Source organism: Puntigrus tetrazona, chromosome 16 (assembly GCF_018831695.1).
Source record: "Puntigrus tetrazona isolate hp1 chromosome 16, ASM1883169v1, whole genome shotgun sequence".
Classification (NCBI taxonomy): domain Eukaryota; kingdom Metazoa; phylum Chordata; class Actinopteri; order Cypriniformes; family Cyprinidae; genus Puntigrus; species Puntigrus tetrazona.
Genome location: NC_056714.1, coordinates 24,241,552 through 24,264,493, shown reverse-complemented (window position 1 = coordinate 24,264,493; position 22,942 = coordinate 24,241,552). Strand labels below are relative to the sequence as shown.

The 22,942-nt window shown below is 37.3% G+C and overlaps 1 protein-coding gene across 1 annotated transcript; it reads right to left on the bottom strand.

Moving 5' to 3' along the window:
* Positions 1–6,858: 6,858 nt before the first annotated feature.
* On the bottom strand, positions 6,859–12,607 carry tent5ba (terminal nucleotidyltransferase 5ba). The gene is made up of 2 exons (XM_043261460.1): positions 12,216–12,607; positions 6,859–8,513 (listed from the first exon to the last, which is right to left on the bottom strand). The coding sequence occupies exons 1-2, from the start codon at positions 12,369–12,371 to the stop codon at positions 7,488–7,490; spliced, it is 1,182 nt and encodes a 393-aa protein (XP_043117395.1). The 5' UTR covers positions 12,372–12,607; the 3' UTR covers positions 6,859–7,487.
* Positions 12,608–22,942: the final 10,335 nt, after the last annotated feature.

Genomic DNA, 22,942 nt, shown 5'->3' with positions numbered 1-22,942 from the left:
TGAACTAAACAAACTCAGTGAAAGGCTTCTGCTGAGATTTTTAAAACTCCCTTTGATGTTTCTCCTCGCAAATGAGCCCAAAGATTGGCAATGAGAGGCTGATACGAGGAGAACTTTCTTTCTAGCTTGTTTAGAGACCACACAGCCCATAAAGAAAGATGGTGCCTGCTCACATTTGTCGGCCCACCCGGGCCAGTCCAGTGATTTAGCCCAGCGGTAGCATGTGTTAACCTTTAACTTTCATAGGATGATGTCACTTTATGACAATCATGTGACTACCAAAACAGTTTAATTAAAAACACCTACTTCAGTCTGACTACATCTGCTCTTCTGGCCAGCCGGTTCAAGAAAACCACCACCGGCTCCGCCAAGACTCAAAGGCTGGAAGACACATTACTCCAGGTGCTGGCAAGGTCATGGACATTTCACTATATTGGAGGATAATTGGAGAATCCAGCTTTCTCTTCTCAGCTCTACATGTGAGCAAAATGTTGCCTTATTAAACACTCATCTTTTTTAAGAGTTCTGTTCCAAAACCTAGTAATCGAGTTGCCTATAGTACCTATAGCAGCAAATGTCTTCAAAAGCAGAATCCTAAACAAGTGACTGCTTTGAAATGCTTTGTGTAGGTAAAAACAGTCTGCCATACATAAAATGCTCTTTGTCAAGAACATATGAGATTTGACTCACAACTGACCTTCAATCTCTCAAATTCTTTAATCTCTCAAACATTAACAAAAGAGTATTGAACCTTGCTGGCTGTCTTGCGAGAAGCGAATCACACCTGCTCTGTGTTGCAAAGGATGTGATTGGCTGTGTGCCACTGATGTCACATTCATGTGCACCTGCTCCACAAACTCAGGATCAAAGCCTGAGTTGACAAAAAAGTTGATGATCTGCATCACGGTACTAGTAAATTTGGATTGGAGACGTTTGGCTTTATCAACTCAAAACTAATCCTGTAACTCTGAATTTGTTCATCTACAATCATAGTACAGACATGTTTACAGCTACTTACCAGAATAATAACACATCCAGGGGTGTCCACAGTTTTTTAAAGGAGGCCAGATTCAATGATTTGTACACACCGGGGGCTGGATGACTCAAACACGCACACACCATGTATACATACATGTATTCATACTCCTCAGTTTTGTAATTCAAAGCTTTCTATATATATTTGTATCATGTCTTTTTTGCTGAGGGTTGGTTCATTTTTGTGAAGCGCTCCTGTTCAAGACGAGAAGGCAGAAAAATTTTATAAAATCACATTTTGTTGATATTGTCAGTGCAATTTACAGTTCTGACTGATGTATTACTCTTAACTTTATCAAAAAAAATGACAGTGAAGACTATAAAATGCAAGTGATTGCCCTGGTGCCTCCATGTCCAGCGTGCTTTAGTGTCCACTCTACACAAAACATCATATCGCACATTTATTCTTAAAGCATGTTTAACGTTTAAACAATGTTATATAACTGTTTTAACATATCTATAGATTTTATTTTAGGCAAGCTGTGATGACTTAAGATGGGTAAATTGATCAATCATTGTTTATGATCAGCTCACTGTCTGCAGCAGACCGCTGGTCATTACTTAAAAAAACACACATCTATATTTAATGAGAAAAAGACGTTTTTATGAATTAAAAATGGCACGAAATATAATAATTTTCCCATTACACTCAAAACTGAACTATTTTAATAGCTGAGCTGAACACTAGTATGATAGAAGGGGGAAAAGAAAGAATTAGGAGTGCATACGAGTCAAATTGTTGTCAATTGCATTTTACAATCTGACCAAAAATGTAGTGCTGTCTTCCTCTTTTTGCCTTGTGAAAAGCCTTGATTTGTAAATTATGTTGTGTGGGCCACATATACATTTCGCATTTGGCCCACCGAAGTTTGGACGCCACAGCTTTACATTTTTAAAAGTAATCTATCACTCCCATGGAGTAGCTACTGGGGATTTTTTGCTGGCAGACCAACGCAAGAGCTCACATTAAATACGTTGAACGTGACACATACTGATGGCGTGTTGACTAAGTACTTCGCGTTCTTGCGTAAAGTACGTTTAAGATGTTCGAACTGCAGGCATGGAATAGGTTTTGGAAGAGGGATAAAAATAGAGAGGATGTTTTAGGGTAATGTCAGATACACAGACCCTGGTGGCAATGGTAAGTGGACCACGCATAACTGCATTGCGTTAAGACATGTGCAGTCAGACATTATTAGAACGCAAAAACTGAGCATGTGTAACTAAAATATTGTGAACTCACATACTTTGGTGAAGTATGTTTTGGGCTTAAGTTATCCGCACGTGAAATCTGTTCCAGTAGCTCAAACAAAGATAGCACTGGTGTCGGCCTATTCACAGAGAAGCTACTGATGTATAAACTAAACAAAAGCAAAATTGCCTGTCAGGAACATTATCAGAAATGTTCAAACCTGACCCACAGTTGTATATTTCTTGCAGAGCTTTGTTCAGTAATGCCACTGATTTAATAGCCGAGGCTCAGCAGATAGATGTCTGGTGTGGCTGTGCTGACTGTGGGAGTTTTGTGAGTTGGGCAGCTCTGCCAAAGGGTTCACCGCCTGTGCTTTATGACCTGAGTCGACTCATGCCAGACCGAAGTCGTTTAAGCCAGTAAATAGCCTATCAATATCCTTCCTCCCTTGCTGGTTTGCTGTTAACTCTCATTACACAGACCACACATGACCAAACACACATGCAGATGACCAGACCTCCTGTAGACGTCAAAACAGCCCACATATGACATTTACTTAATATCTTAGGTCATAGTGAGATTTAATATGACCATACTATGCTACTGCCTAAGCATATATTAATGGAATGACCTGATTTTAATGCTAGTCTTATTTATTCATTTATTTTTTGCTTTTTTGTTTGCAAAATAAATGAATGAATACATATCAAAATACATTATTAAAGATATCTTACGTAACGTTTCATTCTTTTACACACACACGCACACAAAGAAAGAAAAAAATGAAAAACATTTCACAGCATTTGAAAGTCTGTAACAGTACTGCAGGTTAAAAAAATAAAAGAGAGATACTTTGTAACTTTAAGGCATGGAACCATAAGGAAAAATAGCCTCAACGCATTATAATGAGTGACCTACCTTTTGTGATCTGTACATCTTCAAGTTACAACTTTATAGCATTCCTTCAAGAAAGGAACTTATTTGGTTTCTTGCTATTGAAAAGAGGCTCGCCCTGTTCATTTTTCCATTCTTTTCTCTGTCCTGATTCAAATGACGAAACATGTGATAACTTTGTTTTTGCCCCCCCGAGGCTTCACATATTGTGCATTCCAGTCATGAATTTATGGTTTCACCGCTGTTTCTCCAACAATTTTCTGGATACCTATTTCAGTGATAGTCCCTTTATAACAGTGGTGTTAGGTTTGACGCAAAGATTTAATTTTAAAATACTCCATTTATACTGAATGGAGCAATGGTGCTTAAGGGAAAACTTGTTTTTTATGGTTTGGCGTTGAAGGTGTGTGATCATTTAGAATGAATTGGAAACCGCTTAGATGTTTTAGACAGGTTATAATTTGAATTCCTCATAATGGAGATGGATTCAGCCAGTTATGTGTCACACAGCTTCAGAATCATCATCTCAGACGATGCTTTGAATGTTGCAGACGTTCTAATTTGAATGGCTCATTAATGGAGACGGAGTCATCATTTTTACTAACACATCATTAAAACCATTAGCTGTAATTGTGATTTAACTCTACACTGACCTAAATTTGGCATGAGATCACTTTCAAGATGACTGCACTAGCTCAAGAATATTATCCAGGGGGAATATGTCTGACCCTCTCAAATAGAATAAACATGTTCATTAAACTGCAGACTTAATTTGTGTTCTTTCCGTAGCTCACCCTGTGAGGTTTATGAATGCCACGGACAGCAGGGAATACTGCACTTGCCCTGTGTAGTGCCGGCTGTCCGGTTGACCTGCCCTTAGTGATTCAGGGATGGAGACAAGGAGCGCCATTGTTCCAGAGGAAACAAGACAGACAGGTATGACTCACACACATGGATGTTATTGGCATGGACAGAGGAGAAATATTTCCCAGCCCTACAAAAATATTAAACATCATATTCATTTTCCATTAAAGCTCTTCATTTTTACAAGAGACACACACTCCCAGGTAAACACATTTTGCTGAGTAGAATAAACAGTTGACCCAAAAGGTATCTGGAGACTTGAATATTTAAGTCTGACAAAATGTCTGAATGTTATTGCTCAGACATAAAACGCCAAACCAAGTAGACATTAGTATAATGTCATGTTAGCCTAATGATGTCAAAGTGATTTTTAGTGGATGTATAAAAGTTGGTGCACAGTTCCTTTTAAAGTTTGGGGTCGGTAAGACTTTTTTTTAATGCTTTTGAAAGTAGCTTCTTATGCTCAAAAATCAAAAATACAGTAAAACAGTAACACTGTGAAATATGATTGCGATTTAATAACAGTATTCTATTTTAAAATATTGTTAATAAATGTAACATTAATCCAGTCTTCAGTGTCAAATGATCTTTAAGAAATCATTCTAATATGCTAATTTGGTGCATTTTTATTTTATTATCATCAGTTTTGAAAACAGTTGTGCTGTTTATTATTTTAGCAAAAACTGCAATGCATTTTTAAACGATTTTAAAAGATCTTAATTCAAAATGCAGATCTTTGTTTAGTAAAACTAAAAAAGTCTTTACTGTTACTTTTGATCAATTTATCATATATATATATATATATATATATATATATATATATATATATATATATATATATATATATATTGTATCATGTTATTGCAAACAAAAAAAAAATTTATGTTTGGAAAGTGTGTTTGCTCTTTAATTTGATATGTGGTCTTGTAAAAATGTGATTTTTTTTGGGGTCACTGAGTCACTGTAGCCACACGTGTTCAGAATAACATCATATATGACATATTATATTGCCATTTTGTGCCTTAAAATGATATTGTCTTGAGAGTACTATTAGATAAGGTGTTGTCCTCATTTTAAAGACTTCCGTATTAAGTTACTGGTTTTATGTTATATACTTTCGTGAACACGATTCACTTTTTTATGACATTTTATACTTTTTCATTTCTAATTTTGACTTACTGTTTCATCTGCAGTTACACTTGGAGGTGAACATAAAAGTGTAACAAAAACTGTTAAACGGTGTAGATAACAGAAAATAGCTGGATATAAATTACATAATAGGCTAAACAATTGTCACAGCATGTCGCTTCTTGTCCAAAACATGTCTCAACTTGTTCGAGCATGTCCTTATATATCCCTGCATGTCTGTGCTTCAAGTCCCACTGAACTAAACAGCACTACCTCATCCCAAGCCACTGTCTGACGGCGTAAGTCTTGCCAGTGGCACTATTTGCACTGGGCCAGGACATTACACATGGTTTACCAAGGGCTGTGTTTTTCTTTAGGGTTCCTTAATCTTTTAACTAGGCGGGTTTATTTATATCCTCTTATAATGTGAGGCCTAACATGAGGGAATAAGTAGAGTACTATTCCCCAGTTGTTCTACTTCAGCTTTATGACAGTAGTTGCTCCCCTGATGCCTTTTGAATAGCGAGGGCCAAAAATAAAAAGGAAACCTGACCTATGTCTCTTTCTGACATACTGCAATGAAATATCACCTTCACTTAAAGGGATAGTTCACTAACATGTAAATTCTGCTATTATTTATATACATGCACATACTTTTATGTCATTACTGAATGTGATTTTCAAAGAATACATTGTTAATACGTTTATTTTTATCCAATGCCAAGTAAATCTCTCTATAATAAATGAATAAAAGTGTTAAAAATAAATAATAATCATCTGGATGACATAAGTAATTGTTATTGTTGTAAAAGACTTCATATTTATTTATTCATTTTGTCGAAAAAACACATGTTGTTTTTAAGGATGATTATTCACTCAGAATTGCAATAACATAACTCAATCAGAGGAGCCCTTAATAAAAGTCAAACATCCATTTTCTTTTCATCCATTTTTTAGAAATTCTCTTCTAGAGTTTCTATATAGATACTTTATTTATTGATTCCCAAAAGGCCATGGCACAAAAAGCCTCAAGAGCACAATGGTGAAAGGAAAGGAGAATTCATGGATCACCCCTTACAGAAACCAGTCTAGACCAATAACTATCACACTACCATCAACAGGTGAATGAACCTGAAGCAGAGAATGAATCTGTTAATTAAATATTTAATGCTATTTAAACTATTTAAAATGATAAAGCAATTAACAAAATAGTAAGTTACAGTATATGTTAGTCTACTAATCAGTAGTAATTACTTTTAACGTCACATCCCTAGATCTGTTAGCTTACATCGCAATACCAGCTCCTTGATGTTTACAAAAACAAAGACATGGATATGGCATTATGAAAGGAAATAGGATTCTATCTCCAGGGGCAGCATGGGTGGGTTAACAAAACAGCCTTTGTCTGTTACCTTTAGTGTCACACCAAAAGAGAGGCCATTGTGCTTTAGAAAGGATCCTTATGGTTCATGTCCTGGAACTGCAATGGATCCATTTCCCCAGATAAAGAGTCAGCACACATTCAGACCGCAGCTCTGCTACACTTGCAGTTTCACCATTGACCATTTTCACCTCTTGCGCCTCGTGATAAACGCTCCACTGATAAATCCTTAGCATTTGAAATCATTTTCCAAAACACCAACACAAAGGGAAAATAAATACATGCTTGAATATGAACGAATGAGGTTGTCGAAACATGGCCACAACAGCTTCAAAAGGTAAAAGAGGTCTAGAACACATGAAGATGGGTTTTGTGCTTTTTTTTTTTTAATCACATGGAAATACATGCCTCCATCCCTGAAAATAGAGTTTTACAATTAACAAGGAGACAGAAAAATGGTTTTAGAAAGCACAGGTCTCACTTTTGTTTTGTACAATGTTTTTAGGCACTTGGAATTACAACAGCAAACATTCCTTTCTTTTTTAACAACGAAAATAAAATATCTTTGGTCCTTAAAAAAAAACCAAGAAGCAAAACAGAGTTTGATTGAAACCACAGTCTGGCAAAAAATAAAAATAAACATATATAGCTTCACAACGCAGAACGCAGCCTTCTTTCCCCGCTTACATAACCTGCGAGAGTGAATCTATAATGAGTTTAAGAGAAAAAAAATACATTTTTTTTTTTCCTGCTACATGTGAAAAAGATCTTCATCCACTCTGCAGAACAGAATACGTAAGGATCGGCTCAAATCAGACATACAGCAGTGAACAGTCATTCTATACATGTCACATTTAGCATAAAAACAATTGCTGAAGCTCCTCCTAAACGTCCATTTTTGTGTTTGGGAAAGAACTGTTAATATATTCACTTGCTTGCATATCGTCTTCACCACACGGGAAGGGCTGAACTGGGGGTTTTTTTAATCAGAGGTCAGTTGCAGGGCAGCCACGTCGGATAGGAACTACTGCAGGTGTGCACCAGCGGCTGCACGTGAGCGATGTAGTAGTTACTGAAGTTGATGTCTCGCACGTACGGCGCCGGCTGGTAATAGCATGTGACGTTGGTGACCGTGGGGATGGCGTTCTGTTCGGCCAGCACCCTCAGTGCCAGCATGGAAATAAGATTCAATGTCTGTCGTCGTTCGTGTCCCATCAAGCACACCGTACTCTCGTTGACCACGTGGTATAACGTGACCAGACAGTCGTACCGTTTGTGCTCCATTCCGGCAAAGTGATTCTGCAGATACGCTTCCAGCTTTCTCTGCTGTTCGCCTATGTCCGGAAAGTCAATGAAGAACCGAGAGCACATGTACCTCTGGAGCGATTTCATCTCCGCTTCCGAAGTCGGCCGAAAGCCTCGCACCAAAAGGTGGCAGTATTTTAAAAGCCCGCCTCCTCGGATTTCCTCTGGGTTCCTCGTAGCGATGACCTTGTTGCAAAGATGGCCGAGCGCTTCCTCGAAGTCCCCGAACATGCTCTCGCCCAACACTGTCGGGTGAAAGCACTCCGACATGGGTGTCTCCGAACAGCGGTCGAACAGAAGAAGGGAGTCCAAGGCTATCTGGAAGGAGTCCACGCTGAACTCAAATTGGCGCCTGAGAGAGTCCACAAACTTAAGCTCAACATTCTTGCCGGTGTTGTTGGAGAGCGAAATGAGGCTCCACCGGTCAGTGTCGTTGCAAACCTTCACCAACTTCTGTACGTAAGCCTCTTTCAGAGTAAGGGCTGATATTCTCTCCTTGCTGACGCCTTCAGGTAGGAAGTCCAGCAGGCTGTCGAGGACCACGTCCTTAACCACGCGGAAGGCCTGGTCATCTGACAGTGAGACGCCAAATATCAGGTCCAAGTCCTTGTATCCAAGCCCCGTGTCCTGGTGCAGAACGTGACTGGCAGCCGAGCCGTTCAGCCTCACGTCACGAACCGTGATGCCTCGCTCCTCCAAACGCGCTCGAACCACCTGCAGAAATAGTTTAAGATTAGAGATGAGAGATTTTTTATTTATTATTAATATTGGATACATTTTGACTACTGCTGTCAAATGATTAATCGTGATTAATTGCATTCAAAGTAAAAGTTTCTGTTTACATATAATATAATATAAATATAATATAAATGATATTAATATAAATATATACATAGAAATGTTTCACATATATTACAGAAACAAAAAAATTGTGATTGCTTGATAGCATTAAATAACTATTGATAAATAACTATTATTGATAAATTATTATTAATTTAGTAGTATCCATTTAAGTAGTATTTGAAATTATCAATTTTATTTTTAGTGCTTTGATTTTCATTTATTTAGTAGAAACCAGTTAGCAATTATCCAGCTTATGGTATTAATAATATATTAAATATCAGTAACATGCAACCACTGTTTGAACAAGTAAACACTAGCAAACATAACACCACACTAAACATTTCCTTATCTGAACAGTTTTAGGATACTTTGTTCCGCCACTGCTGCAATTAGATAATTACCTTATTATCTAAAAAACCTAATAAGATACATAATTTTTGCAATTTTATTACTAACGCAACAGATTTTTTGAATTTATTCTTCCTTGCACTGTGAACAACACCTGAGAATCACAGCTGGTTAATAGTCGGTGGCCATTAACACATTAATTCACAGCAGTCGTCAGTCACTAACATTTGTCTCTTTTTTGCCGTGATTTAAGCGGTTGTGATGTAGAATAATGTTTCCAACTAAACCACACCTGAGAGAGTTCGAACCTGCCACACGCACACATTTAACATTTACTGTAATTGGTCTGTTTTTTAAAGGTGTTAATCTTTTGTGCCGTGCCTTTATTTAAAAATGGGAAGCCATTGTGGATGCACTTCGGAAAAGCATCTCCATTATGTTCCCAGTAAATCTTTTCATGCATAAACTTGAGCTGAAGTTCATCATAAAGATCGGTCTTAATCTATTCATATGGTAGAGACTGACACACACACTCACAGAAACATGCAGCACTGTACAGCTGCACAACATTCTGGAAGGCAGAACATAATAAAATACTGCTTCATTTATGATCACAGATAGAGGCGGTTGTTAGATTTCACATTCACATGAAGGTCTCATATGTGAAATCAGGGACACATTCAGAAATGTCTAATTCAATAAAAGCAGAATTACTGAGTTTGGCAGAGACCAGTTTTTATGCATGCCAAGCAGATTTGTACTCTATTTATATTGTTGTGCAACCATTCAGGGAATAAAAAGTGCTTAAAATCAAACTCATTATCTCCGTCCTGAATGCACGTAACCTTCATTTTCCACAGCTCTGTCAGATTAGTGTCAATCACCTACCCTCACTCCTGTCAATCAAATCATTAGCCTTCTATTTTTACACATTAGGTCAGTCTGCAGCAACTGGTCAAATGAACGCAACGAAACTACGCATGACGTGTGTCTGTATACATGCTGAGAACACATTATACAGCTTTACAGGTTTGCAGCACACTGACTGATAAAAAAAATGCGATATGATAGAATGCGATTTATTAAACTATTAAGGGTGTGATTTATTTAAACAAAAAGTGCGTTTACTTTATTTATTAATATACTGTTGTCTGTATTAACATCAATCAATGGTTTTTCAAAAAATGCTGCCATCGACAAACAGTTTCTTCCGTTTTCCAACAAAGGCTGAAACGGATTGCATTTCGACGGATATGAATATTATGATATTAAGGTGACGCCAAGTTAGGTCCGCAGTTGCATTCAAAACCTACATTGTATAGTTCAATAGTACATCACAGCCTAAAGCACAAGGTGCAAATGTGCAATCATGACACGGTTATGATGATAATGAATACAGCCACAAAGTCCATGTAATGAGACGGTGCCGTGGCAAATCATTAGGGTTAAGGAAAACGAGGAACAGTGAACAAGCGGCCATCTTTTGTCAATTTTGGAATGGCATGTGGAGACTGCGTAATAAAACATCAAAGCTGGTTTTTACAGGTTTGCCATTAAATATAATGGGCTTCCTAGTTGGGTTTTATTAACAGGACATTACTATCTGTTCAAACGCAGGCAGATGGGAATATTTCGAAATAGAGACTGACCACTCATTACTGTCCAGCAGAACTGGATCAAAGGAAGGGAGACTGTCAGATTCCACAGCTCATAGTTACTTTGTGTCTTCAAAGTATTAGAACCAATAGGGGCCAATCTTAGGCCAACCTTTAGGATCTAAGGCATGTCACTGCATAAAGCATTCACAGCATCTGAGAAGACTGGAATAAAAGATAACAGATGTAGATATGACTGACGGACAACTTCCCTCACACTGCTGCCATATGGGATCATATACATGAAACGTTAAAGCTTAAACACATTTTTCTGTGCAACTGCAAGAGCATTCTTCCTAAAGCACTTAAAACAAACCCTCTCTTGTTGAGTGAAGCAGTGCTGAAGGAAGTGATATGGAGAAAAGATCAATATCTGCTTGCATGTGTAGATGCAAGCCCACACTGCTTGTGTATGAGAACAAGAATTCTTTTCATTGAAAAGGGGGGCATTGAAGCAGGTTATCACTGGACTAGCTCAAGCAGTGTTACATTGCATGGGATTAGGGTCGGTAATGAGTCACACTCAGTGCAGTTTTCGTGAGAACGTCCAAGTCATTAACTTAAAATTGCCAAGTGCACAGTTTTCTGTATCTGCTGGAGGGCCAAAGGCTAAGAATGTTTTCCTTATCCTTGGGGAGTTGAGACATTACACCAATAGTTGGTCAAGCACTGATAGGTCATAAATTGAATAAATCAAATTTGAGCAATAATTTGAACATTTAACCCCTAAAACTATACACTTTCATCTGACCAAAGACATTTAGCTCTTTAGAACCTTTTTCTTAAACTAGTAAACCAATAATTAACAGGTTAATATGTTTTAAATTTCAGTAGTACTTTTTCACATCTAGTATTCCTTTGCTACTAGTAATTATTACATATTAATTTAATAAAATATCACATCTGACTATTCATTTCAAATTATTCACTAGTATCTTTTCACTACTTGTAATCCCATCTGCATCTGCATTTCACCTCTACTAGTATGCAGTAGTACGAACCTCAGTTACTACTAGTTCAAATTCGTTTTTACTTTATATGTCATATTTAAATGTTATTAGTACTAGTACACTGAAATGCACAATAGTGTTTGATAATGTATATTCACTTAGTACAGGGACATTTGTAATAGATACTAGTTATAAAAGAAATGCTATTAAATAAATAGTTAAATAAGTAGTAAAACTGGACTGTACTAACTAGAAAATAGATGATATTGATTTGTTTCCTTAGGATAGCTACTAGAAGCAAGGGTACTAGTAACCAACCGAATACATATTAGTCACTACTAGATCATTAATTGCTAACGAAAAAATAACTTTGTGCGAAAAATGTAATAAAAAATGTAATTTAAAAAAATGCAGTTTACTATTGGATTATTTACTAGCGATTTACAAAAGTGACATAAAATGATACTAGTTTCAGGTAATGCTTTTTAAAGCAATCTAGCCATAAGCACAACCTTATGCAATACAAAAAAAAGAAAAAGAAATAGAGATCATATATTATAAAGACGGTGTATAATGCTGTGGTGCTGAAAGCGTATTCTGTGATGTGCATTCATAATAACCTGAACAATCTGTCGCGGCTGAACCGAAAGCGTCGGGAAGTTTCCACGTCCGTGAACTGGAACCGTCTCGCCAAGAATAGAGTCCAAACGTTGCACCTGCTCCCAAGATAACACGCAAAACCGCCGACACTGCTCTGACACATCACCGGAGGACATGGCGATGGAAAGAACAACCAGTTTAAAAATGCAAAACTTCTGGTCTACTCCCGCAAAGATACCGCTGTCTCTCCAAACAGATGAAGAACTCGTTTGTGAAACGCTGCGTTATTTCACTGTTGCTCTCGTTTTCGGCTATGTAAATCGACACAATTTGCACATCCAGCTGCGCTCGTGATTCACTATTCCCAATCCACGCACGACCGACGGATATGAGAAGTATTACAGTTATGCTGAAAACGAACCATCTGAATGGTCTTTATACCTTTGAGATTTGCATGCGCGCGTCTTATTGGTCGAATATCTGCTCATGAATAATTTCACAGCAATCTTTGGCTGGATTGGCGGAGGCGCGCAGCCGTAACACACCCACCCGGTTTGAGGAACTCGATTATCAAAGCATTAGTAAGATGCTAAATTGTACATATTTTTAATGTGAAGTTTGAATTATCTATCTATCTATCTATCTATCTATCTATCTATCTATCTATCTATCTATCTATCTATCTATCTATCTATCTATCTATCTATCTATCTATCTATCTATCTATCTATCTATCTATCTATCTATCTATCTATCTATCTATCTATCTATCGTGAGAATATTCTTCATCCATAATCCTAAACAATACCTAATTGGACTAACAGGGTTCTAGAACAGATAGTGATATTAGTAGTATGCAATAAACAATAAGATAAGAAATACTACCCACTTTAAGATTATGTTAAGTACTAAATAACAATAATCAAGCATAAAATAATACTAGTTTTACATAAAATTATTTTATGGTAAAATGCATACATAATTTTTTTAATTTCATATTTAAATATTATTAATAATGGTTTTGCATTTATCTTTTGCGAATCTCCAAATTGACAAGATTTCATAACGACATAATGTACAGAGTGTTTTCCTCCAAATAAATGCGCGAGGTGTTACAGTGGCAGCTGAAAAGCATAAATAACTAGGCTCTCTCAATTCTAGACAAAATACAACAGGCTTTTCTTTACTAGTCCCAAATGAGGAAAAAAAGACAGAGCGAAAACCATAAACCTCATAAATCTGAGCATAAGGATGGTTATAAGAAACCAAATCAGAACCAGTACCGAACTGCAACTACTATGTGATTACCGGGAAATAGCTACCACTGAGACTACCCTAAATTTATGTCTCATTTCTACTGGGGGATGAAGAACACAAGGTTAAATATGTCTTTATTCTAAACTGTATAATGTTAACAGCATGTTTGTGTGGACCGCTTTAGAAATCATCCAAACATCTGTTTTGATTGGATTTATTGTGGCTAGGATGAAAAGAGCGACTGCTACGCACGATTCTCTGCAGCGTGGCATTTGTGGATGACTCACAGCTCGCAAGCTGTTGATCAGTTTTGGGGGCAACGGCAGCGGGGGGTTAGTCATAATAGATCAGCGTGTGTGTGATCAGACAGCTGCGCTACATACCGTTTCAACAGGGGAGGTCCTGACGGTGTGATGTCAACCAATTTCAGTTCCCCTGGCAACAGCATCCCCCGTCGCCAGGCAGCACGAAAAAGGGAGCCCTCATCGATGTTCTGCGCAGGTGGTGATATGAGACACCTGCGTCATTGGCCTAAAAATAACTTGCCTTGAGCTAGAAGAGCATTGTTGGTGACAATCCAGGCCTGAAGTGATTTAGAAGGGCCGCGGAACATTCAAATACAGCCAAACCAAGGAAAAGCTTAATATTCACCTCGTCGTCACTCAAGGCCCTGCTGGGTGGACGTGAAGATTTAGATGGGTGTATCCATCCAAACTAATGCATGTAGACAAATACCTTTAAGTAAAACATCTCTTTTTGCAAACAATCAGAAAGGCTGTTCCCATTTTCACACCCAAAATAAGGTGCATCTAAATCCCGAAACTGTTTATTAAGGAGGACACGAAACTAATCTTTTTGTTTGTAATGCAATTCTGCCACCCTTGAATCTTTAAATACCCGAGACTTGTGGATGTGGGTTTATTTTTATTATTTAACTACAGCGCACACATAAGCGCTGACTAGGTACTAAAGCAGGCATAAGTTATCAGGGCCATAACCTTGAGTATAGGACCGCATTAAAATGAGTCTAAAGCACATCGACCCAACAAATTCAGGTCATACTAAATTTTATAACTAGCAGTCTGGTGTTATTGAGCTTTTCTTGGTAGATTCTGACAATGACTTACTCAAACCATCAAAGAATAAACGCAAGAGGCAAAATAAAATAGTAGTTTGCAGCATGAGACCACATCAGGCATTTGGATTTACTGTCAAAACAAGCAGTTTATAATTAGGAAAATCAAGAGAAACTATAAATAAAGCCATTTTTTAAAGGCAGGAGGCATATAAAAGAACACAGATCCTTCTCTGGAATGACACAAATCCTGGAGAATGTCACAAGACTGACATCTCAATGTGACTAAGCAGGGTTTGACATGATGGTCATGAGTACATATTATCCTATACTTCATTAGCACTCGGGTGAGGCGTGAAGCTTTGTGAATAGAATAGAAACAGAAACACAGACTGGTAAGTATTGTGACGTCTATTACATAACACTGCAAGCTATAGTTGTCTGTTCATCAGAACACTTTTGATTAAGAACAACTTCCTCATTCTTCAGTTATGTCGGAGTTAACTGAAGGTCAGAACCATATTTCATGACTGCAAAGCTGAAAAACAAGCAGTCAGTAGGAGACAGGTGCAGATCAGGTTTGTATGTTTTCTTCCTCCTCCTTGTCTTTAAATAGTCTATGATCTATGGAGCATGTTAATCACTGGACACATCTCACATTTTGATACTACTTTGTGTCAGTGATATTATATTAGAACATCAGTCAAATAACTAAATAATGCATTATTAAACCATCCATTAAGCCAAAACTTTTAAGCCACACTTAAAATATAAACATCATTACATTACATTAAATAAATAAAAAACAAACCAATGTGGCATTTGCTTGCAAGATAAATTTTATAAACATAACATATTATATAACTGATATACTTTTTTAAAAATGATCCAGTTTATTTAGACATGTTCTAATGGTTCACAGTTAACACTATGAAATTACTTAACATGCACACTTGAATTATTTTTGAACCACCTGATTATTTCCACAGAGCAGTATTTTATGTTTGTAAAAGACTATTTCATCAAATAATATATAAATAATATATATTTCAAAACGTAATTTATTCATGTGATGCAAAGCTTAATCTTCTCCTCTACTCCAGTCTCTAGTGTCACATGATCCTACAGAAATCAAAACATGCTCAAGAAATATTTAAATTTATTACACTTTTTTCATAATTATCTACAGAATAGAGAGCTCTATGAAATATATGCCATAAAAACCTATTTTAATATAAAAAATGCTTTAGCTGACACTGTTTTTCAATTTAATGCATGCTTGATAAATATCAGCGCAGACAGTGTTATCAGAGAGACCTCTGATAATGCCATCGTTTGTCTCTTAGTTTTGGTGTTACTAGGCCATTCAGTTGTTATAGACCTTGCTTCGGTTAATGTTTGATACGATGCATAGGTTCTTATCTAGAAGTCCCAGACAACTTCTAGAATTATGTTATATAAGCTTATCTGTGATGTAAAAAGAACAAATTCTTGCTGACTGAGTGACTTTTATGGAACGTAACCATGTTGTTTAAGTAAATATGATCAGCTTGAAAGTGTGTCTTGTCTCAGGTTTAGCCTTGCTTTTCATATTGTTACATTACAGTCAGATGTAGGCAGCCTGTCGTTGTAATAGTACAGTAGGCAAAGGCTTCTTGTCTTCCTGGTCACGCTGTAAAAAAAAAGCTAATTCTCAATGAAACTACACAGACAATGGAAGAACCCAACCCTTGATAATCTCCCTTCAGGCCCTGTAATACTCACCACTTTAAGTAGCCTCGCTCTGTGATTAATAACTTATTTGGTTGTGTTTGCTTGACATTTGCGTCATAGACAACAAGGTGTGGCACTCGCATAGTTTCTTCGATTGAATAATCTCATATATTATTTACATAATCAAGATTTATTTTTCTCTATTAACGGATTTCAAAGAGAATTATTTTGTAAAACAAGCTTAGCACTGGTTTTATGACCAGATTATAACTTATAGTTCAGTCCTATATCACATCCAGTATTGGTGGGGGGTGGAAACCTTGCAACAGTTGCTCTTTTTAGCTCAAGGGTCAAATTTACTGCCAGGCCTCTTGTTGCGTAAGGACATCTGTATTTGTATGTCGCAGGAGAAATAAAAAAGTGTGGGTGTATATTCACAGATGAAAAAATTACTGGTGCAGACAATAGGCATTCCAGGAAGATTTATAAGCTTTTCGGCGTCACAGCAAACAGCAAAAAATGGTTATGTCATACACCTTAGGAATAAACAGTGAGAATGCAAATCTCAAGAGCGACATGGACTGCTTCTGTGCCACATATATTTTGCAGTTTGCTTCTTAAGAGAGAAGGAAGAGTAACCTAAGAATACATTCAGAGCCTCCCCCAAATGGAATATCCCAGATCAGTGTGAGAACCCCAGCCTAAAATGGAACCATATCACTACTTGCGCAACGGACGCCCATCTGTTCCCCTGGAGCCAGCCTACCTCACCAGTCAAACAGCAGCAGTGAAGCAGGAAAAGCAATGATGAATATACTAAAGACCAGAAGTTTCCGTCTGTGCTGCAGAGAAACCCTCTAGCAGGCAAAACACTCCGCCAACTGTCACTGCCACTGCAGATGCCATGTAATGTACGTCAGCAAAATTATTCTTAAAAAAGCAGCAACATGTTAAAACGTTGCCAAGTGTAGAGTGCCAAACAGGAAATCAGTAAAAGAGAAGGGGAGATGAGAACATGTCAACAGAGATATTTAAATACAATAATGTTCTATTTCCTTTTACTTCCTCCAACTGCTAACAGCGTTCAGACTTTAGGGTTTCTCCTCCGATGCTAAATCGGAGGGCACATCCATTTTTGTACAGCTTCTACTTTCTGCCATTGCCCAAGTCTATAATGACAATGCATTGTCTTCCAATAAAAACAGGGAGACACTATGATTAGAGAACTGAGTTCCATCTTTAGTGCTCACAAGTAAAGAGCAGTGACAGCAGATCCAAGAAAAACCATGATGATCTACAGCAGTTGCTTGGCCAATTGAACGCTTAGTAAATCTTCATAAGGCATCTATTTGAGTAGCCCTGTGCTATCTATTCCAGTTCAACCACCACAGACTGAATAAATTAGATAATATATACCTCCACCATTTCACTCCTGAAATCACAAGCTTCTGGAGATTTTTAGACATTCTTTCTGGAAAACAAAAGCAAAAGCTTACAAAATAAAACCTTTTTAAGGCTTAGGTTACGTGAATCTACAGTAATTCAGTGGATCGTTTATCCCAACCAACCATCAAATGTAATCTGAAAGATATGACTAGCATATGAAGGACTCTGTTTGCTATGCCATGAGGTCACTTTATAGTCCTGGTACACATGTACACTATTTATATTAATTTACTAGCCTAACATATCAGCGCCTGTTTTGAATAAATGAGATAGTGTGTGAATATACACAGATGAGCAAAATATATTCACCATAATCTTGTTCATGTGCAGTTGTTTGTTTGACGGGATGTTTGTTCACTTGTGCACACATGGATTCAGCAACCACTTTACTGGAAGTTAGCTTGACTTAGCCTCTATTAGCTAGCTAAACACTAGATTTATGAAAGCACTTATCAGGTCTTCCTTTATTGCTGTCGCACCTGCTATGACCTATTTAACGTGCAGAGGCTCTGTTACATAACCAAGAACGTCTCTCTTTATCAAAACGTACCTATTAGCCATTGTAAACAGATGTACTGTTAAAAATATGTTATCATATATGTCCTAAAAGTAATAGGGGAGTAACCAGATAAGCAGAGAAATAAAACGTCACGGCACACGTATGGGAATTCGCTGTCACATACATGCATTTGTGGAAGTTGACCTTTTAACTGTGATTTTATGAGGATTTTGCATGGTGTTATGATGATAAGCAGATTGTTTTAGACGTTAGAAGGAGCTAGTTTAATGTGTCACTACATTCTCGTATAATGGAGCTTTGGGTGTTCTCCATGAATGCGCTGAAGAAAAGACCAGGGGGAGTTTCAAACAAGTATGACTTATGTTCTTCTGTTAAACACAAAAGGAGACATTTTTAATAATGAGCTTGTTGTCCAAATATTGAAAAGAGGTCAAAAGAGATGTCAAGCTTCAAAGATGAAAAAAGCACCATAGAAATGGACTTGTGTACTTCTTAAGTCATATGATTAGACAGCTTTATGTGAGAAATAGGCTGTAAGCAGTAAGTCAAACAGGCTGGGAACAAAAAGTTTACAGACACACATTTACAGACTCAAACACAAATTGTGACAGATGTATTTACAGTGCTGATGAGTTCAAATGAAGGTTTAAGTTTGCTGTCCATCAACATTAAGCAATGAGCCCATTAGAGATGGAGGGAAGCATATCAGCATGTGACTACAGTATCCTGATAAGAAGTGACCTGCTAACAAACCAAAGATACGTATTCATGGTTCGGAGTACTTTCCATTCCTGTACAGTGGACCATGATAACCTTTGTTCTTTAAAAAAAAAACAAAAAAAAACAACTAGATTTGCTAAAATCTTTATAGTGCTTGTTTCAATAAAATTTTACAATCCTTATTTAGCACCATCGTGCAGCATGGAGTCCATTTGAAAAGATTTCAAACACTATTATGTGGTCACATTTCTTAATCTCATGTCATGTGAAAAAGACTTTGTCTTGCATTTCAGCTTATTTAAATGGTTTTTAATTGTTTCGGTTTTATTTGCATTACAGCCGCTAGATGTTCAAAGAGTAATCATTTGACTTAAAACAAGGCTGAAACCTTCACCCTTGAACCATATAGCAGTGGCATGGTGTGTGGGTGGTCTATTGCAGTTCAAGGGGGAAAATGTTACCTGTTTTTTGGGAAATTCTGCAGTGATTCAAACTGTTAAAACAAGTTATCCATTATTGACCAGCATTATTTGACTTCCAATGCAGTCACTGCAACAAATGAGAGAGCTAATTGCGAGCAAGTGCAACTCACTGTCTATTAGCAAGCTTTGGCTAATCCTTTACCTGTCAGGCTACTGATCCAATTCCAACTGAAGGGTGATTTGCAGAGGCTTTCAGACGAAGCCATTAACAAATCCGTTACACGCACTGCCCTAAACATCATGGCTTACCTTTGTCCCATATCATGTCCCATTCATTAGCACAGGCAACTGACTGAGACAAGACTGAACGACTTCTCACGGAGGGGGACGAAAATGCTAAGACCATATTTGCTTTTCATTCCGATTTGGCTGAGGAAAATATAGCAGGATCCGTTTCTGTGAACGCTTTGATAAGCATTGCAGTGGCAGTGACTGTGAGGAAATACCATAAACTTAGCCATTCCCTTGTAATCGTCTCCATGTGCTCGAAGTAGGTCCTCTCCAAGTGCTTTTGACACATGAACACACAATATGATATTCACCCTTCCGTAATTTACTGTGTTTTCCTCTAGGCGGTCTCACACATGGAAACTAATTTAAAAAATCTTCAGAAAAAAGCATGCCTGAAAGCAAGGAGATATCAGCGTCGTGCTAGAGTAAATGAGATGCTTGTAATAGTTTTGTGGTTTTGGCAAGCGTAATGCTTTCAAACAGACATCACGTTTTAGTGTTTGCTTGTGCTATTGTTTATGAGGAGATGTGTTTTGATTCTTGTTAAGGGGGAAATACTAATACTAAATAGGATATTAGTTTCCTTGCTTCAAAATGCAGCATGAACGAATTTCTTATTCTTCCTTTGTGTTCCAACGAAACTATTCGTGTAGGCTTGAAATGACAGTAGAGTGAGTAAATGGTGATAGAATTTTAATTTTTGGGTCAATTTTGCAATTACTACACCCTCCCATTTACATAAGCTCGCAATTTATGTAAGATGTTAAGAACTTTCGCCTTTCTTCACATCACTGTAACTGTTTGCTGTAATTGATCTGCATCATAATTAGAATGTTTTCTGAATGAGCATGTGACACAGTGTATTAAAGGAATCACATTTTTTTATATATACATTTTGGATTAAATAAATGCAGCCCCAACCCCTTTTAGGAAACCTTGAAAGTTACATGTGGACATATGCATATATGTGTGTGTGTGTGTGTGTGTGTGTGTGTGTGTGTGTTGTAAATCAAACAATATGACTTGCCTTTTAAAAAGCTAGTGCACCAACAAAAGCCTTAAAGTGAATCTTGAATCTTCAGACACACAAGCCATGCCTAAATTAATGCAGTCCTTGGCTCAAAAAGAATCAGGCAGAGGAGGGCACGGACTGAGATCTTTGAAGAGATCATACATAGGACAAGGCATCCATCTGAAGAGCATTACGGGTTTTGCCTTATCAATCACTCCCCTTGACATCTGCAATAAAATACTGCTCTCTACATCTGACCTCTGCCAGTACTCAAAAGAACACCATCACAAGATGAAGCATAAAAACACTGGTATATGATTTCTTGACTGTTGATTAACCATGACTCACCATTTCATGAAATCCAGCGTACAAAAACAGAAGAAGCACTTGACAAACTTTCACAAATGAACAAATCCAGCATAACAAGACTGCAGAAGTCATTCAATTCCAAATATAGAAATCCTGACCCTTACTGGCACTCTAAAGGTAAACCGACATGTTTATTACGAAAAAATAAAAGCAACATTAAAATAAGCATAAAAAATATCCAAAGATAAATGCAAAAAATGTCTCTGTGAGATCACTCTGACATGTGGTACTTTTGATATTGGACACAGATGCTGGGAAACCTTGGCTTCGTATTTTGCTAGACTAATAAATCTAAGACTGTAAACCTGCTAAGGTAAAAAAATACAAAACACATCATGGGGTTAGCATTTGAAGTCAGAGTAGAGTCAAAATGGCAAAGTGACACTGATACTAATTTAAAAAGAGAGATATCACAGACTTGCTAAAAAGATCAGTAATTAAAAATCAGTAATCAAAATGATATATGCAGCACAAATGTTCAAATTCTAAGCATAAGCAATAACAGCAACAGCCTCAGCAATCACCACCACTGCGTTATGAACGGTCTCAACGATTTTTTGTTGGTATCTACAAAGAAGATAAACACCTGCAATTTCCATAACATTAAAGTGATTAAGACGGATGAGTCTCTATCCGAGATTGCAAAAGAAGATACAAATCACTACATGCTGACACTGTTCATTTTTGCTTAATTGAGATTGGCGTAGGTGGAAAAATAGCAACTTGTAATATCGTCTTGCCAGTGTGAAGTGGTCCAGACAAAAGTCTGTGGAGAGAGCGGTGAAGACGTCGTCTATAACGTGATTCACAACCATTACATGCTTCTGACTCTTGAATCGTGTAGTTGGATAAGAGGATGTGGTCTAACCCCGAACAACCTTATTTCATGGCTTTGCAGTGACAGACACTTTTACTTCGCTATAACCACATTTGATGTTGTTTTCAAAATTGTCAGTCAAAACCGACACAGCGGATGTTTTTGCCATTTAAGGACAATTATTCAAATTAAATCTAAACTACTTAGATTGCTTAACTCGTGTTGTCTATAATCAGTTAAAAATACTACAATTTCCTTTCAGAATTTGCTAGTAAATTTCACAAAAACATGCTATAATCTTCGTTTTACTTAACTCAACTTTTTTTTTTTTTTACAGTGTAGGTATTAGAAAAAGTTCACTAAATACAAAAGAAGAGCTTATGCAAACCAGTCGCTCAATGTAACAACAAAACCTCAAATCAACTTCTGTAGTAATTCCACCTCTTCATCACAAGTGGCAGTTCCTTAGAACTGTGGCATTCTGTCAGCAGATCAATTCCTTTTTTCACCCGTATACAGGTTCATTTTCATCTAGAATCCCGGGAGGTTGGTTGTTTCTTTGGGTTGCCGTATTGTTGACAGAATCTCTTAGGCAAGGGATGCACGGGGGTAATTGAGGTTAGTTCTGGGGTAAATGAAAAAAACTGAAATTTATGACTACGGCTTAGGGCTTTCTATTTAAAGATGCTGAGTACCAAGAGAAAGGTAAAAAGAAACTCAGCTGATGATTGTTCTTCTATACTGCTCCCACATCATTTTGTTAGACTGAAATACAGCAAGCCTACAATTATAAATTTCCCATATCCAATCTCGTTACATCAAACCGGAATAAATGTCAGCTTGATGGCATTGTGGTAAAGCCAAATATCACATCCAAAATAGCTCAAAGTACTGTGAATGCAAACGCTTGAATCAATCAAGCAAGCAAGCAATCAACGATGCCTCCAGGAAATACACCGTCCTTATCCGACACATGCAAACAAGAAGTGGAAAATTGTGCCATCTACTGTTTAAATGAACGCACCCTGTCTGGCACGCAGATCACAGAAGGTAACATACAGATGTTAAAAACCAGACGAAAACATTCAGGCAACCGAATCACAAG

Coding starts and splice junctions, on each gene's coding strand:
- tent5ba (XM_043261460.1), bottom strand. CDS start 12,371: ATGTCCTCCGGTGATGTGTCAGAGCAGTGTCGGCGGTTTTGCGTGTTA. Junction 8,514..12,215: donor AGCCGCGACAGATTGTTCAG/GTTATTATGAAT, acceptor CTATTTCTGCAG/GTGGTTCGAGCGCGTTTGGA.